General features: G+C 39.4%; 1 protein-coding gene across 5 annotated transcripts in view; it reads left to right on the top strand.

Annotated features, from left to right (window-relative positions):
- rbl2 (retinoblastoma-like 2 (p130)) overlaps positions 1 to 18,845 on the top strand; it is a 134,006-nt gene that overhangs the window by 29,480 nt on the left and 85,681 nt on the right. For all 5 annotated transcript variants that reach the window (XM_073069999.1, XM_073069997.1, XM_073070000.1 and 2 more), the window contains exon 5: positions 12,785 to 12,913. In XM_073069999.1, coding sequence (XP_072926100.1) covers positions 12,785 to 12,913 — 129 coding nt within the window. The remainder of the gene's footprint in view (positions 1 to 12,784; positions 12,914 to 18,845) is intronic.

Here is an 18,845-nt window from a genome sequence, read left to right as displayed (position 1 = left end):
AAATGAAAATCATCAACAAAACATTTTTAGCTTAGTTGAACCATTGCAAAGCGTCAGCACTGTTATGTAATTAAGCACATTATATTTATAAAAGTTAATTTCTTGCTTCTCCAAATCCCTACCTGAAACAAGTACTGTGAAATTTTATTTGTGTTCAGCTTCAAGCAGCCTATCATAAACAAAAACAAAAAAGGCAGCCATACTTTTGAAAAAATGTGTTGTTAAGTGTAAGTTGTAGATAGGGTGAAGAAATGGCAGATGGAATTTAACCCAGCCAAATGTGAAGTATTGCACTTTTGGAGATCAAGTGTAAAAGAGATGTTACTGTTATTGACGTGACCCTTTACAGTGTTGATGTGCAGAGGCATGTTGGGGTCCAACTTGTAGTTCCCTGAACTTGGCTACACAGGTTGATAGAGTGGTAAATAATGTAGAGCAGGTTTGCCTTTATTAGTCAAGGAATCTAATCTAGGAGTTGGGGTGTTATATTGCAGCTATAAAACTTTGATTAGGTCACATCTGGAGTATTGTATGCAGTAGGACTGATATGGGGACTTTGGAGACTGTGCCGCAGAGGTTTACCAGGATGCTGCCTGGATTAGATGGCAGGAGAGGTTAGGCAAATTTAGGTTGATTTTCTGGAGAGAGTGAAACTGAGTGGAGAGCTGATGGATATTTATCAAGGATCCACTTTTACCATATATACTTACATGTTTTAGTAATCTACTTGTGGAGTGTTGATGCAACATGCTACAAAAAACAACATTCAACAATTATAAATAATAAAATATTGGATGAAAATAATCCTGAAGTACAGATATGGAAGTACAAAAATTAAGAAAGGTATATAAAAGAGTAGGCAGCCAGTGTCTGTTTCCTGGGGATTTCTATAGGTATGAGGGAGAGCTGGTTCTGTAAATTTAAATTAGAATTACCAGACAACAGGCATTTAAGGTGAGAGGGGGTACGTTCAATGGAGATGTGTGGGGCATCTTTTTTTACACACAGTGTTGTGGGTGCCTGGAACGTACTACCTGGGGTGGCAGAAGTGGCAAATATGATAGAAATGTTCAAGAGGCTCTTAGGTAGGACCATGAGTGTGCAGGAACTGGAAGAATAAGGAAATTATGCAGACAGAAGGCTTGGTTTAGTTGGACATTTGATTACTCACTTCATTATGGGCTAAACGGCCTGTTTCTCTGATGTATTGTTCTAAGTCTGAATGCAGGTGCTAATAGACTCCTATACCAAAGGGATATCCAGCTGGTAAAATGTGTACGTTGACACAGTAAGTGAGATTCAGTGATCATAGCCTATTGCACATTCCTGTCGTGATGATTGTGGGAAGGAAATCTGGTAAGATTGGGGGCTGTGTATGGGGCATGAGAAACCTAGGAATAGGAGGGGAAGTTTGTGAACCAGATAACTGAGTGGATGGGTTTGATGAGGGAAGATGTCAAGTGCAGATAATAGTTGTCTCTGGGTATAATACTTAGCACGCCATGATTGTATGTTGTACCTTAGAGTAGGGGAAGATGAAGACTGCAGTACTCACAAGAAGGTGTGCCAATGATGGAAATCCGGAGCAACACACACAAAATGCTGGAGGATCTCAGCATGTCAGGCAGCATCTATGGAAATAAATAAACCATCAACATTTCAGGCTGAGACCCTTCTTCAGGACTGAAATGCAAGAGAGAAGATGTTAGAATAAAAATGTGGGGGAGGGGAAGGAGGCTAGCTAGAAGGTGATAGGTGAAGCTAAGTGGGTGGGAAAGGTAAAGAGCTGGAGAAGAAGGAATCTGATAGGAGAGGAGAATGGAACATAGGAGAAAGGGGAAAAGGAAGGGATCAAGGGGAAATTAATAGGCAAGTGAGAAGAGGTAAAAGGCCAGAGTGGGGAATGGAAGAGGGGAGTGGAAGGGGGAAAAATTACTGGAAGAATAAATCGATATTCATGCCGTCAGGTTGGATGCTACTGTAACTGAATGGAATATAAAGTGTTGCTCTTCCACCCTGAGGATGGCCTCATCTTAGCACAAGAGGAGGCCTTGGACTGACATGTCAGAATGGGAATGAGATTTGGAATTAAAATTTAGCCAGCAGGAAGTTCCACTTTTGCCAGATGGAGCGGAGGTGCTCAATGAAGTGGTCTCCCAGTCTCACCAGTGCAGAGGAAGCCACATTGGGAGCACTGGACACAAGAGATGACCCCAGCAGATTTGCAGTTGAAGTGTTGCCTCACCTGGAAGGACTGTTTGGGGCCCTGACTGGAGGTGAGGGAGGAGGTGAATGTGCCAGTAGGAGATTAATGGGGAGGAACGAATGGACAAGAGAGTCATGGAGGGAGTGATCCCTGCAGAAACTTGAGGGAGGAGTAAAGATATGTTTAGTGGTAGGAGCCCTTTGGAGTTGGTGGAAGTTGCAGAGGATGATATGTTGGATGCGGAGGCTGATGGAGTGGTAGCTAAGGACAAGAGGAACTCATCACTTTTAATGCGGTAGGAAGATATTCATGAAATGGAGGAGATGCGGGTCAGGGCAGCATCAATAGTTGAGGAATGGAAACCCTGTTATTTGAAGAAGGCATCTCTGATGTCCTGAAAAGGAAGATCGCATCCTGGGAACAGATGCAGCGGAGGCGAAGTAATTGAGAAAGGTGAATAGTACTTTTACAGGAGATAGGATGGGAAGAGTTAAAGTGCCAATAAAAAGTATTCATGCCTGCCCCCCCCCCCCCCCCCCGGAAAGTTTTCATCTTTTATTGTTTACAGCATTGAATCACAGTGGAATTAATTTGGCATTTTTTGACACTGATCAACAGTAAAATTCGTGTCAAAGTGAAAACAGATCTCTACAAAGTGATCTAAATTAATTACAAATATAAAAAACAAAATAATTGATTGAGTAAGTATTAATATGACACACCAAATCATCACTAGTGCAACAAGTTGATTTTAGAAGTCACATAATTAGTTAAAGGGAAATCACTGTGTGCATTCAAGGTGTTTCAATTGATTGTAGTAAAAGTACACCTTTATCTGGAAGGTCCAACTGCTTGTGAGTCAGTATCCTGGCAAAAACTACACCATGAAGACAAAAGAACACTCCAAGCAACTCCTTGAAAAGTCAGTGAATATCCCTTGGTGTACAGTTAAGTCAATCATCAAGAAATGGCACAGCTCTAAATCTGCCTACAGCAGGCTTTCCTCAAAAACTAGGTGACAAAGGCCACCAAAAAACCTACGACAACTCGGGAGGAGTTCCAAGTTTCGGTGGCTGAGATGGGAGAGACTGCATACACCATCTGTTGCCAGGGTGCTTCAGCAGTCGCAGCTTTATGGAAGAGTGGCAAAGGGAAAGCCACTGTTGGAAAAATCTCACATGAAATTTTGGATAGAGTTTGCCAGAAGGCATCTGGGATACTCTGAAGTTAGTTGGAAGAAGGTTCTATGGTCTGATGAAACCACAATTGAGCTTTCTGACCATCAAACTAAACGCTATGTAAGCCAAACACTGCACTTCAACAAAAACACACCATCCCTACCATGAAGCGTGATGGTCGCTGCATCATGCTGTGGGAATACTTCACTGCAGCAGGCCCTGGAAGGCTTGTGAAGGTAGAGGGTAAAATGAATGCAGCAAAATATAGAGATATCGGCACTGTATAGTCAAGATAACTGTGAGAATCTGTAGTTTATAAAAGGTGTCCTGTAATAATTGGGAAGTGCAACGACCATTAGCATAAGAGTCAGTTCAAGAGGCTGGCGTGTAGAGTGCTCAGGCCCAGTGAATGTGGGGAGAAGAGTCCGGTAGGAGTCATAAACTTGAGGAAAAGATATGAGGGAAAGCTGGTTCTGTAAGTTGCTTGAATGGGACCCATCTGAGCTGGATTCTTGGTATTAAGTTGGTACTGTCTTAGGAGGTTCTCTGTAGGGCATTCAGTTGCAGGCTTTAACTAAGTTATGCGAGTGCCCTTGAGATGGAATTTATCACTCGTGCCATTGAAAGATGTTCAAACATATTGCACTCTGTTAAGAATGTCTTTACTATCCTGAAATCTTGATCTTTTATGTGAAACATTCAGCGAGCCTGGTGTAAAGTCAAACATATTGTACAAAATATCCTGATCATCTTCCCTCTGGTCTCCCCAATCCCTCAACCTCACTATTTATACAGAGGAACCAGTACCCTCCAATGCATTGCCTAGTCTTGAGAGAGGAAATTCACACAGCACATTTTGAAATGGGCGTGTGGTGGGAGGTAGTGCAACATTTGGCAGCGACAGCTATTTATCCCAACCATATCCACACCATTCTAGTACGGTGTTCAGGGGGCATAAGAACTTCTAGTCAAGTATTGGTGATCTTAAAACCAATTAATAAAAATAAAGCAGCCAGTTTGGAGCTTGGTCTATGTTTTGAGCTTGTGCCTTTTCACATTTTTGGTTTTATTTCTAACCATTTAATGTTATTTACCTACCATTCCATGAACTAAAGATTTTGTGCATGATTATTCATTCTGCTGGCAAATATAGCAAAAAAGCATGATGATGTCTCTATATGTTCAGTAGTAGCAAGGCCTGTCTTTGTCAGTGATAAATTCCCTTCATGCTATTTGTGGTCTTCTTAATTGCATTCACCAGCTTGGCAGAGATAACTTCTTGGCAACCGCAATAAATTTTCTGTTCCAAAATTACATGACTGGGAGGGGTTTAGAGGTATATGGGGCAAATGCACGCAAATAGGTCTAGCTTGCTGGGCACCATGGTTAACATGGGTGAGTTGGGTGGAGGGACCCACTTCAAATACAATGTTTAGAGTCATAAACTTGAATCATATTTGCATATTTATCTCTTTCATGCATATCTGTATTTTAAGTCTTTGTCCTTTTTAGTGTTTTTAATTACAGGTAGTCCCCGAGTTACGAACGTCCGACTTACGGACAGCTCGTACTTATGAACCGAGGAAGGAGAACGCTGTCCGCCATTTTAAGTCGGATCACGACACCGTCTGCCATTTTTAGTCATTGCAGTTGACACTGAGTTGAGTGTTTAACTTTGTATTTGGCTTAAATTTTTCTTAGTAAGATTCACCCTGACCTCCACCCCCCCCCCCCCCCCGTTCCAGTCGGCTGGTGGCGCACGCCGGGCTCAAGAACGGAGGTTCGATGCAGTGACAGACCGCTCCCGTGCCAGGTTGATGTTGAGCTCGCAACTTGACCTCGTAAAAAAAAAACACTGCCACCTCCAGTTTAAATTCCCACGCGGAATATTGTGGAGGATCAAATACCCAAACCCCAGCACAGCCCCCACTTGTCCCATTTAACCTGTCTCAGTGCAGTGCAGTTTAGGACCCGGGGAATTAGTGCTGTGGTCCTTAGGACCCAGAGGACCTCGGGAGCCGGCGCCTGCAGTAGATTGCGATTGAAAATAAAGTACAAATAATAAAACGTTTGGAAAGAGGTGAAAAGCCATCGGTCATTGGAAAAGCGTTAGGCTACAGTCAGTCAATGATCGGAACAATTTTAAAGGATAACGGATAAGGTAAGAATAATGGAGCATGTGAAAGGCCCTGCCCCGATGAAAGCTAAAATGATTACTAAGCAATGCAATGGGTTAATTATTGGAATACATACATTTCTTAAGTGTTTTATATGCATAGAAAGGTAAAATATATACTATATACTGAGACAAACGTTTGACTAATTGACGCTAAATAATACCGGATATACTTGTTCCGACTTACATACAAATCCGACTTAAAGACGGACTCAGGAACGGAATTCGTATGTAACCTGGGGACTACCTGTACCTCCATGATTTAAGCACAGTGCAGATTTCACACTAATACTTTACAAAGATACAATAACACTGGAGAGAATGATAAAATAAACTGTGCAAATATAAAAAATGAAATAATAATAAATAAATAAACAATAAATATTGAGAACATGAGATGAAAATTCCTTGAAAATGAGTCCATAGGCTGTGGGAACAGTTCAGTGATGGGGTGAGTGAAACTAGGTGAAGTTATTCCCTCTGGTTCAGGAGCCTGGTGGCTGAGGAGTAATAACTGCTTCTGAACTTGAAGGTGTGAGTCCTGAGATTTCTGTACCTTCTTCCTGATGGCAGCAGTGCGAAGAGAGCATGGCCTAGTTGGTGGGGCTCCCTGATGATGGATGCTGCTTTCCTGTGACAATGCTCCATATATATGTGCTCAAGGATGAGGAGACTTTACCCATGATGGACTGGGCCATACCAACCACTTTGTGTAGGATTTTCAGTTCAAAGCATTTGTGTTTCTATCCAGGCTGCAATGCAGCCAGTCAGTATTCTCTTCACCACACATTTATAGAAGTTTGTCACAATTTAGTGTCTCTAAAGAATAGAAATGTGAGCTGTTGCATTGCAGTGAGAGCATCAGGGTCCCTGGGATATTGGAGAAATTCCTTAAATGGTGAGTTTAAAGACTGATATTAAAAGTAAGGGAGTGACTGAAAAGGATGGTGAACAAAAGCCACGTTTTATGTAAAAGGGAACAAGAATAATTGGCTTTGGAGGAAGAAAAAGGAACAGGAGTAATTGGGAGAAAGGAATGATGAGCTTGAAGGAAGCAGGGTGGAAAGAGATTTAATCAAGAGTTCTAGGCTAGTAATAATTAACTAGCTACTAACCTGACAATCGGGAAGTCAAAAAAGAGTGGAATGCTTAATCTCAAATAGACTTTGGGAAAATGAGAGCTGGGTGAAAATTGGATGGGAAGTTGATAAAACTGTACTAGAGCTGGAACTAGTGCTGATACAGTTATCAATGGACCATAAAGATCACCAGTAAGGGGGCCAGAGAAGGACTGAAACAAAGACCGTTCTGACAACTCCAGGAGAGATCGATATGGCTTGGAGCGATGCATAGCTCTGCGTTTGACTTGGAGGAAGTGCGTCATTGAAGGAAAATTTGTTCAATTTCAGAATTCTGTTTCTCTCATTGGTCTGTTTTCTCTCTTCCAATTTCATTCAGACAGATCAGGTTTGATTTTATAAACCTTCATCATCTTCTCTCAGCAAACATTATCACACTTTGTGGGATAGAATTTCTCTTTGTCTCCAAGCAATTGTAAATAAATCCTTTGTTCTGTGTGTTGCTTCTGTTTTCTCTGCAATATAAAACATGTTTGATTTCTAAATATTTGTTATTCTGATGAAAGGTGATCATTCTGAAAGGTTTACTGTTTATCTCTTCACATTTGCAGTCTGGCCTGACTATTTCCAACAGTTTGCTTTATTACTGCCAATTAATAATCCATTATTGTGGAAAAATAATTAGAAAATTACTTACCGACCCATCAATGTGATGTAAAGGTGAGATGCCATTTATTGAAAGCAAATACTATGTGGCCTACATTAATCAGCAAGTTCTGGAAATTTGGAGTTCACAGTATTCCTTTCAATACCAATATTTTAGCTTACTATGAGTTGCCAGAAATATACACAACAAAATGTTGCTTGTTTTGCAAATGACATTTAAAATAATTTACTTCAGCATCCCTCCAAATATCACCTGGAATACAAAATTTCAATGATGGTGTAATTTGTTGGTGTGATTGAATATGGGATGGTGACAAAGTAAAATGCACCCTTTTCTATATACTGCCTTTAAATTAATTAACTGGTTGTAATAAGTGTCAAATGGCAATGACACAGTATTCAAGTCTAAAATTAGCACAATATTTGAATTACAAGAAGAAAGCATTCATATTTGCTGAGTATTGGAGAGTAATTAATTATTCCACTCAGTTTGCCTTTATTGGGGCATACATTCTTTGTGTATTGAGGAAGAGACACCCAAATATTTTTCTTGCAGCTATGTCTGTTCTCTATTTCATTGTCACATCAACAATTTGACTGATTTGTATCAGAGATGGAGAACAGTGGCAATTAGTATACTTTATCCTTTGTATAAAATATAAAATAATTGCCAACGGAAATCAATATATACAGTGTACTGGTTTCTTTGCCTGTGTACTAGATAGAAATGTTAGTAGTGCCTAACAGGCTGATAGTGTTCAATATGAATAGTTTACGGTTTCTATACTGCCACACTTTTGCGTCACTTAGCATGGCAACAACACAGACTCTGCAAGTCTGGACTTGTCTGCATGATGCACCCTGTGACTTGGAACCTGGTGCTTGCAACTTCCTTTTTACTCAAATAAGCATTGTATAGGTACTGTAACTTCAAAGGTCATGTAAGTATGCGTGATTCATTTTGCTATGTATTGGTTGAATATTATTGTTGTTATACTAGCTGTTTATTTTGCTACTTGAATATAAATAGCTTTGAATGTTTGTTATAACGTAAACTCAAATTAACTTCAGATTAGTAATGGAAGGGGGAGTAGATTTTCATCTTTGTTGTACCCAGGGAGTATTCAGTTCCAAGGCACAATGAAGAGGAAATGGTTTCAGATTTCCTTGTCTTAGTATTTACATTGTAAAATGCATCTGCAATAGGCATATCCAGGGGGAGGTGATAAAAGATAAAAGGACAAAAGGATAATAGACAAAATTGCTTTAATTTCAATTTCTACAATGTCTAAATTTGACCCAGCAAATCTTTTGGGACTTGGACTAGTCTTATCCATATACTTGAAAGTCCAAGTAGTTCCATGAAGCATAAGACATTTAGAACCTTATCTTCTCAAGGCAAGCATCAGTTCTTTGAGCTCAGTTTCCCTTGTGCATTGGTCCTTCATGTTCTGGGCAGTGGAGGGGGGAGGATGCTTAGTATGCAAAACAATCCTCTGATGTCTGCAGAAGTCACAATGGAATGATGTGTGGTCACACCTTAAAACAAGTTACTGTAGAAATTCTATAGACATTTTAATTCTGATTCCCATTCGTATTCCAACGTGTTGATCCATGGTCTCCTCTTGTGCCAAGATGAAGCCGCCCTCAGAGCGCAGGAGCAACATCTTGTATTCCATCTGGGTACACTTCAACCTGATGGTATGAGTATTGATTTCTCTTTCTGGTGAACAAAATTCCCCCCCCCGCCCCCCCACCTACCCCACCTTTTGAGTATTCCCCACTCTGATCTTTTACTTACTACCTGCCTATTACTTCCCCCAGATTCCTTTTTCCTTCCTTTTCTCCTACTGTCCATTCTCCTGTCTGATCAGATTCCTCCTTCTTCAGCCCTTCACCTATCACCTTCCAGCCAGCCTCTTTCCCCGCACCTTTTAATTCAGGCATCTCCCCTCTCCCTGTCAGTCCCAAAGAAGGATAGAAGGGCCCAAAATATCGACTGTTTACTCTTTTCCGTAGCTACAGCTTGACCTGCTGAGTTCCTCCAGCATTTTGTGCATGTTGCTCTGAATTTCCAGCACCTGCAGATTTTATTGTGTTTATATTGTAGAAATGAGTAAGTCACACTTAAGGATTTAAATAATTGGTGTTCTGTTTGTAAAACGAATGATGAAGTTCAATTGATTATTTTTAAGTAAACATTTGATATAGCTACCTACATTAAATGAGATGTGCTGTTTTCTAAGAACAAAGCAATGTATTGTATGAAGTGTTAAGTGTGTCTTTTAGGCCACAACATCTATTTGCGATTTACCGGTAGTTAATATTGCAATTGGTTATTCTTGCAGAGTTTGCTTGTTTCTCTATCTTTTAAAATGCAACAAATAACATTGTATTTACTGCACATCAGAAATGTAAAGGAAAGAATGTGTTAGACTGATCACTTTAACTAGTTTGCCCACGTTATACAGGTCAGAAGTATGCCCTTTGACCATTCATATCCATGCTGACCAATAGGCTGTACTCATCCCATTTGGTTTCATGCTTTATCATTCAAGTGCTCATCCAGATACTTGTTCAATGTAGAAATGTCTGCACCCTTTACGTTCCAGATTCCAACCACCATAGGGAGGTTTGTTGGGGGGGTTTCTTTGGATCTCCTTTAAACCTTTTATCTTCAAACTACGGTATGTCCACTAATTTGAGCAGATCTAGAAACCCTATTAGAGTAATATAGCACAGAAACAGGCCCTTTGGGCTGAATGACCCATGCCAACCTCAGCATCTTCCCTCTAGTCTCAAATGCCTGCATTAGGCCCATAGCCCTCTGAGCCCTTTCCCTAGGTCTCTGGTGGGGCAAGGCGGTGGGTCTACTATGCCTATTGCTCATATCTCAAGACTCTCTTTATTTTCTTCCTTCATCCTCATTGTCTTGATCATTTTCCTTTCATGGGAATGACATATCAGCTGCTGTAGCTAGACTGAGTGGAAGAGTTTTTATTTTGTAGAATTGGGGCTAGTTGATGTGATGTCCTTTGGTACCCCATTAAAATGGAAGCAGTGGTTTTGTGATCGGCACATTGGCAAGCATATTTTGAGATGCAAGGTTAAATTACTTTACCTCAGTACTTGGTCAAATGCCGTAACCCCTGTCAGCATCTGGCTATTGAAAAGCTGCACCTGAAGTGTCCATAAGTGAGGTACTTGCTTGCTACACCACAATTTGATCAGCTTGTTGGTATACAAGCAAGCTGAGTCATCATCCTTTAGCACATATATGTCAAACTCAAGGCCCGCGGGCCAAATCCGGCCCGCAGTGGAATTATCTTTGGCCCGCGAGATAATATCTAACTACTATTAAAGCTGGCCCCAGTAATCGAAGCGCCTATGGCGTATGACATGGCTAATGCTGAGTTTATTCAGGTACAGGTTTTCAGGGTTTTTAGTGTTTATTCGGCAGTCTTGCTCGGCAGTCTTCTTCATAAGAAACGGAATTTGTAAAGTGAAACACTTTGTAGTTATAGCAGAGACTGAGACACATGAAAGCAGGCTGAAAAAACGGAGGCAACAAAAGCTGCGTTCGCACGCGTCCGACTGATCCGGCCCGCATGAAGCTGCATTTTGCTCAATCCGGCCCGTGACCTAAAATGAGTTTGACACCCCTGCTTTAGCAGATCTGATCAGCAAAAATACAAAGACCATGCTTGTTCAGGATTATGAAAGCAAATGGCACAATAACATTTCAAGATTCAAATGTCTTTTCAAAAAGTTTGAGCACAAAACTCTTGTTTTACAGTTACTTGTGGATGTTAACTTTTTCCACTTGTACTTAAGTACCCCTGTGCTATTAGGGTGCAATAATTCTTTTAACCTTATGTATTTCAGTTTAATTTTTATTTGTTTTAAGCTAATTTGCAACTAGATTTTTTTTTCTTGGTGGTTTGCAGTCCTGAATTCATTATTCCTGCTTCCCTATTTAGTCATGTTTCCGTGACTCCAGATTTTACTATGCACACACAGGTGGTAGGTGTTCAATATCAAAAATGCAAAGTTCCAACCTTGGTTCCGGTATGGATCGTTGAAATGCTTGTGGTCAAAAGAACCACACATTTCCTGTGCTGCTTCATGTACATTGGCGGGGGGGGGGGGGGGGGGTTATTTTCTTAGTTCTGTAGTGGAATTTTACAACCCATTGAGAGTGAGGAAATAATCAGCTTGGCAAGTGTGCATCATGGAAATTTTCTGATCATTAAGCAGTAGTTGTGTTTTTAATGAAACTTGCTGATACGTGAGTTGAACAGGTTACACAAGTTAATTTGATTATTTTATGAAATAAAGAAAAAATTGTTTGAACTAACTATGAATAACTTAGTAACTCATAAGATTATTTTTTAACAAAGAGCAGGTGCCATATACCAGTGTTTGTAGTAGCTACACTATTTTATGGAGTAAGACCATGTGCCATTCAGTGAAGCAGATGTTCATTTTTGAGATTCGTTTATTGTGAATGGTTGCTACGTTAATAACACGATGTTTGATCCAATATATATCGCTTAACCATTCTATCATGGCATCAACTTTAAGAGATTGGACTTTGATGCAGAACTATGTATTGTACTCTCTTATCATGCCTGAGCCTTTAAGGATGCTGCTCAAATTCTCCCTGTGGGAGAAGAAAATTCAGATTGAAAAACCCAGTTGGTTATTGTGTCATGGCCATAAGCATGAAAGCATACCCTTTGATGAACTAATCTATGCTGTATATTAAGCACCCACATTACCCACATCCCACCAGTTTCTACCATTCATCAATGCACCAAGGAGCAATTTACAGTGGCCAATTAAACTTTCCAGTTTGCATGTCTTTGGGATGTGGGTGGAAACTAAAGCATTTGGATGAAACTGTGTGTACTCCTGGCCTTCATACTTGAGACCTGTGTCCTCAGACACACAGACAGTTGCTGAGGTAATGGCGAAACCCAGTCACTGATGCAGTGAAGTGGTGGCTCCACCAGTCGTGCCTCCGTTCTGCCTGTCATAATAATAATGAGTTAGATTTTCAGATCAACCAAACCCTCTTGATTGGCATTCTTTTATTTTAGTTTTAGCTACCTGGTAGGCATAGTGTGTCTTCTATTTTCAATTGTTATTTCAAAAATCTGATGGCATTTGTTGAACTTGGGCTTTGGTTCATTGTTGGAAACTTCTATGTCTATTGTTATGAAATCAGAGTTAAGGGGTGGTAATTAGATTGATGGAACTTCCAAAAGTGACCTTATTTGCTTAGAAAAAGATGTTTTCTTTTCCAAAGTGATGATGTGGCTTTTCAGCCTCTTCCAAGTTCAGGAATTATTGATCAATAATTAAATTATATCACAGAAAACTATGCCAAAAATATAAAGGTAAAATCATTATAACGATATCATGGAAATGTTTGTGTTCAAAATATATTTAGATATATCATTTCTTGCTTCTTTAGGAAACTTTCCCATGATTAGTGATGACCTTGTTAATTCCTATCATCTTCTGCTGTGTGTGATTGACTTGGTATTTGGGAACGCACTGCTTTGCTCTCACCGTAAAGATTTGCTGAATCCCAATTTCAAAGGTAGGTCCCTTCTGAAATTGTTCTTCACCTTAATTGATAATTTTGTCTGAAATAGGGAGATGTGAAATCATTTTATTGAGTATACAAAACAACCTTGTTACTTTAAATGGTGTTTTTACCGTGACGATAAACTGTAAATGGTGCTTATGTTGAAATCTTATTCCCATGTACTATATTTACCATTTATTTAATTATTTTGATAAGACAATAGGGAATTGTATACTTTAATTGGATAATGGCATAAGGTTTGGTGGCATTGTAATTAGTGGAGATGTATAACATCAAAGAGCTAATGACAGATTACATGAGTAGTCAAAAACTGTGGCAGGTGTGTTCCAACATGGCTAACTGTGAGGTAAATCTTTTTAGATCAAAAATCTATTTCCATTTTTTTTGAATTGGTGTATATCAGAACACAACCATTTCATGGTTACTAAGATTGGAAACTAAATGTCCCAGCACAAGTAAAATTGGAGGGAAAACACAGAGAAAATAGAAAAGGAGAGAATAATAAAATTTTGATGGTTGTGAGGAAGAATCTTGGATTGAAAGATCAGATAGGTTAGCATGTATAGTGATAAAATAAAGGTTGGGAAACACTGATGGTTGTGATTTATTAGCCCTTTGATACTATGGTTTTGGACATATGAAGAAAGGACCTTGAAACAGATGTAATATAGCGGTTGTGTTGGATTTTAATCTTCTCTGATAAATTATACTCTTGAGTCCAATCAATATTCAATAAATTTGAATTTCTACATCAATGATGATGTTCTCACCCTAATCCCATTTCTCTTGATTCCCAGTAAAGTTGTAAACCTTTTGCTCTGAGTCTTGTACGTGCAAGGACTGAACACTCAAAATGACCCTGGTAGGAAATTCCAAAGAATCACAGTCCTCTAAATGAGGAGAAATGGCTTAATCTCAGTCCTAAATTGCTGAACCTTTTGAGAGTGACATCTAATATTGGAGTCTCCTGCCAGAAAAAATCACCTCAGCATTTATGTTCCAACATATTCACAATGGTTACATTTACTTTCTTATAACCAGCAAAAGGGCCAATGATTTACATGCTCCTCAACTACATGTTACAACATCCTTGAGTAACTATTTAAATATTTGAGATGTGCAGTCTGATTAACTATGAATTCCATTAATTGGTAATTCAGGATTTTAAAAATTAAATCATTGTATGCAAATAATGCTTAAATAGGAACTTCTGATATGGTTACACTGAGTAACCACAAGGGGGAATAATATACTTCTGAGGCAAAACATATGATTCACCCTTTAAAATTGCAAGAAAATGGAGTAAATTATGAAAGAAGAATTTTCATGCTTTGCACTTTTTGTAAACAGCACAGGATTATATCATCCAATTCTTTCCTTAAAACTGCACCTGTATGTAATTAATATCCTATGCACGCTGCCAATTTTTTTTTCCAGAATGAATCCAACACTCGCAGTACTTTGGCACAAGCCTAGCAGTTTGAATGCTGCTGAGTTATTATGCACTCTTCTCTCATCCCAGCATAGAATTATGCTCCAAAGACTTCAACTTAGAAGTTTGGTAATCTCACCTCCATAATATACTCAAGCTGCTGCCTACCCCCTTGTACCACTGGTAATCCTTTAACAGCAATGCAAAATATTTATTTTCTTTCATAACCACAATTGCAAATCTCTTAATTCACCCAAAGTTTCAGCTGCTGGAATTGTGATGCGTGTAGAACAAAACCTTGCTTATCATATGAGGTCCTTATGTCTACCATGACACACTGAAGACACTTTGATCTTCACCAGTTACCTAATTTCAGTTTGCTATCAACATACGCAATCAATTTTGAACATTCAGAAAGTTATGGTAACATAGATCACCAAAGCATAATCGGTTGGGTTTTCTCCATGGTGTGTCTACCTTTGGCTGTATTGGGATTGGACTTCCAACTGTCAATGGGATCCTGTGACAAATAACAGTGCCTATAAAAAGTATTCACCCCGCCCCAGAAGTTTTCATGTGTTATTGTTTTACAACATTGAATCACAGTGGATTTAATTTGGCTTTTTTGACGCTGATCAACAGAAAAACACTCTTTCATATCAAAATGAAAACAGATCTCTAAAAAGTGATCTAAATCAATTACAAATATAAAATACAAAATAATTGGTTGCATAAGCATTCACCTCCCTTAAATATGACACACCAAATCATCACTGGTGCAGCCAATTAGTTTTAGAAGTCACATAATTAGTTAAATGGAAATCACTAGTGTACTGTTACAGTCTTTCGATTAAATGTAGTACAAATACATCTGTATCTGGAAAGTCCAACTGCTGGTGAGTCAGTATTCTAGCAAAAACTACACCATGAATACAAATAACACTCCAAGCAACTCATTGACAAGGTTATTAAAAAGCACAAGTCAGGAGATGGATTCAAGAAAATTTCCAAGTCACTGAATATCTCTTGGAGTACAGGTAAGTCATCAAGAAATGAAAAGAATATTGCACAGCTGTAGATATGCCTAGAGCAGGCCATCCTCAAAAACTGAGTGACCGTGCAGTTAGGGGACTAGTGAGGGGGGGCCACCAAGGAACCTATGACAACTCTGGAGGAGTTACAAGCTTCAGTGGTTGAGATGGCAGGGATTGCACGTACAGTAACTGTTGCCAGGGTGCTTACTATTGCAGCTTTATGGGAGAGTAGCAAAGAGAAAACCACTCTCATGAAATCTCAGCTAGAGTTTGCCAGAAGACATGTGGGAGACTCTGAATTCAGCTGGAAAAAGGTTCTATGGTCTGATGAAGCCAAAATTGAGTTTTTTGGCCATCAAACTAAACGCTGTGTTTGGCATAAGCCTAACACTGCACATCACCAAAAACACACCATCCCTACTGTGAAGCATGGTGATTGCTGCATCATGCTGTGGGAATGCTCCACTTCAGCACAGGCCCTGGAAGGCTTGTGAGGGTAGAGGGTAAAATGAATGCAGAAAAATACAGGAAGATCTTGGAGGAAAACCTGATGCAGTCTGCAAGAGAACTATGACTTACGAGAAGATTTGTTATCCAGCAAGACAATGACCCCAAACCTAAAGCCAAAGTTAAACAGGAATGGCTTAAAAACAACAACGTTAATGTTCTGAAATGGTCAAGTCAAAGTCCAGACCTCAATCCAATTGAGAATTTGTGGCTGGTCTTGAAAAGGGCTGTTCACTCACGATCCCCATGCAATCTGACAGAGCTTGAGCAGTTTTGTAAAGAAGAATGGGGAAAATTGTTGTGTCCAGATGTGCAAAGCTGATAGGAGCCTATCCACATAGACTCAAGGTTATAATTGCTGCCAAAGGTGTATCTAATAAATAATGACTTTAAGGGGGTGAATACTTGAGCTATCAATTTTTTTTTACATTTGTAAGTAATTTAGATGTGAAAGAGCCTTTTTCTGTTGAGCAGTGTCAGAAAAGCTAAATTCAATGTTATATAACAATAAAACATGAAATCTTCTGGGTGGGGGGATGAATGCTTTTTATAGGCACTACATCCCATGTATTTGGTCAGTGTCATCTTAAAGTCCACAGACTTTCAGTGCTACTTCCCTTTCTAAAAAAAAGTGTGCACAGACAATTCCACAATACTGCAGTGTTAACTTGACTGCAGCAACTTAATGAGGTGTGGCTGCCATTTTTAACTTGGAATCCAGTTGATTATTACAGTGTTTGAAATTAACAACTTACCAAAGTATGAAACCATGTATTTCCAGATTCTTAAGTTGTTGGCTAAAATTTGGCAAAGGGTAATCCAGATTTGAATTTGAGGAAGAAAATTATCATAGGGTACATTCCACCTCCATTAGAATGTTGTGACATTGCCAAAAGAAAATAGTTTCTCAGTACATTTAACACTATAAAATTCAGCAGTCTCATCTTGTACTTTTACAATATTAGAAGCTTTTTTTCGTATTTTCATCTAGTTTACTTTCTTTTCCTAGATTGTACACAACTTTTTAAATACCCATATTGAGCAATGAGAACCTTCCCCACCCATCTTGCACTGTAAATGTTATTCTCTTCCCATAAGGAGCTGCAAATAAGGGAAACTTGTATTAAATATTTACTCAGTTTCTGCACCTCTCCTCAGCCTGTTGATGAATGCTCCATAGAAGGAAATAAAACAGAAGGCCTTCTGACATTTTTTAAAACTCAGAAACCAGTTAAAGAATAGTTCCATTTTTTGTTTGCAGTTAAGTCAGCCATTTAGAGCTTTTTGTTGTTGAGGAAGTGCCTCATAGATATGATAACAAGAATATTGGAAAATGGAACAAGAAGAGGCATGTCAGTCTCATAAACCTACTCTGCTGTTCAGTATAATCATGCCTGATTTGCCCCAGCTTCATTTCCACTTCTGTACCAGTTCTGCACGGGCCCCAATTCCCTCTTTTCAGAAATATTCTCTACTTTTGCTTTCAGTACACCTTTGATCTGGCTCCATAAGTATTCCAGAGATTCACCACTGTCCGCGAGAAGTTGTTCCTATGGAACTTTGTTTTAAATATCCAGCCTCTGTTCTTGTAACTGTGCCCTTAGTTTGAAATTCTCCCAAAAAATGGAAATATCTTGATATCAGCTCCATCCTGAAGAAGGCCTAGCAGCGGATGTATTTCCTGCGGCTCTTGAGAAAATACGGTCTGCCTCAGGAATTGCTGCTGCAGTTCTACACTGCAGTCATTGAGTCTGTCCTGTGCACCTCCATCATTGTGTGGTTTGGAGCCGCCACCAAGCAGGATAGAACCAGACTACAGCGCACAGTGAGGACTGCCAAGCGCATCATTGGAGCCTCCCTGCCCTCTATTGTGGACCTGTACTCTTCCAGGTTGAAGAAGAGGGCGGGGAACATCATAAAGGACTCCTCCCATCCTGCGCACGGACTGTTTGATCTGCTTCCGTCTGGTAGGCGCTTCAGATCCCTCCAGACTAAGACTAATAGGCACTGGAGAAGTTTTTTCCCTACTGCGGTCACTTTGCTGAACAGTTAACTGCCGGTTAACTGTCGGCTAACTATTACTTGGATTGCACTACCTGTATGTATAATCTATATTTTCATTGATATTTATCATTATTATTGTTATGAGCAGAGAGACAACATCTGCCGGAAGTAAATTCCTTGTATGTGCATAGGTACTTGGCGATTAAAGTCTGATTCTGATTCTGATATGTAACTTGTCATGCTTCCTAAGGATCTTGGCATCTTTTGAATAAGTTTACACTTCATTCTTCAAAGCTCCAAAGAATATAGATCTAATTTCTTTAGCCTCTTGTGATAACCCAGTAATCTCATCCTTTGAATTAGCCTATCAACTCTCTTTTGGACTGCTTCCAATGGCACCATGTTATTCCCAATATCCCATTCAATTGTTAGAATAGTTCTGTTTCTAAACTCCAACTCTGTTAAAATGAAAGTCAAATGCCATTTACTGCACTTGCCTGCTAACCTTTCACATTGTGTACACCTAAATCCCTCTGCACTTGTATTCTTTCTCTATTAAGGTAATAGTCTGCCTTTTAGATTTGTCTCACTGAAGTGCATAATTTCCCACTTTCCCACATGAAACTCAAAGTTTTATCGACTTACTTAACCCATCTATGTTCTGTGTCAGAGCTCTAATATCCCCATTGCATCATGCCCTCCCATCTATTTTCATGCCATCTGCAAAATTGAATACCTCATACATTGTCTCCTTCAAGCTTTTGGTATAAATATAATTGAAAATGAAGACTGATCCTTGAGCACGCCATGAGTTACATTTCTCTAACCTGAGAAAGGCTATTTATTCCAAGTCTGTCTTCTGTGTGATTACCAATCTTTAGTCCATGCTTCTCTAATTACCATGTTGATAGCATTTATCAATTTGCAATTTAAGCCAATAATAATA

The sequence above is a fragment of the Hemitrygon akajei genome, chromosome 17, assembly GCF_048418815.1.
Source record: "Hemitrygon akajei chromosome 17, sHemAka1.3, whole genome shotgun sequence".
NCBI lineage: Eukaryota > Metazoa > Chordata > Chondrichthyes > Myliobatiformes > Dasyatidae > Hemitrygon > Hemitrygon akajei.
Note: the sequence above shows the minus strand (reverse complement) of the source record. Positions and strands in the feature narration are given on the sequence as shown.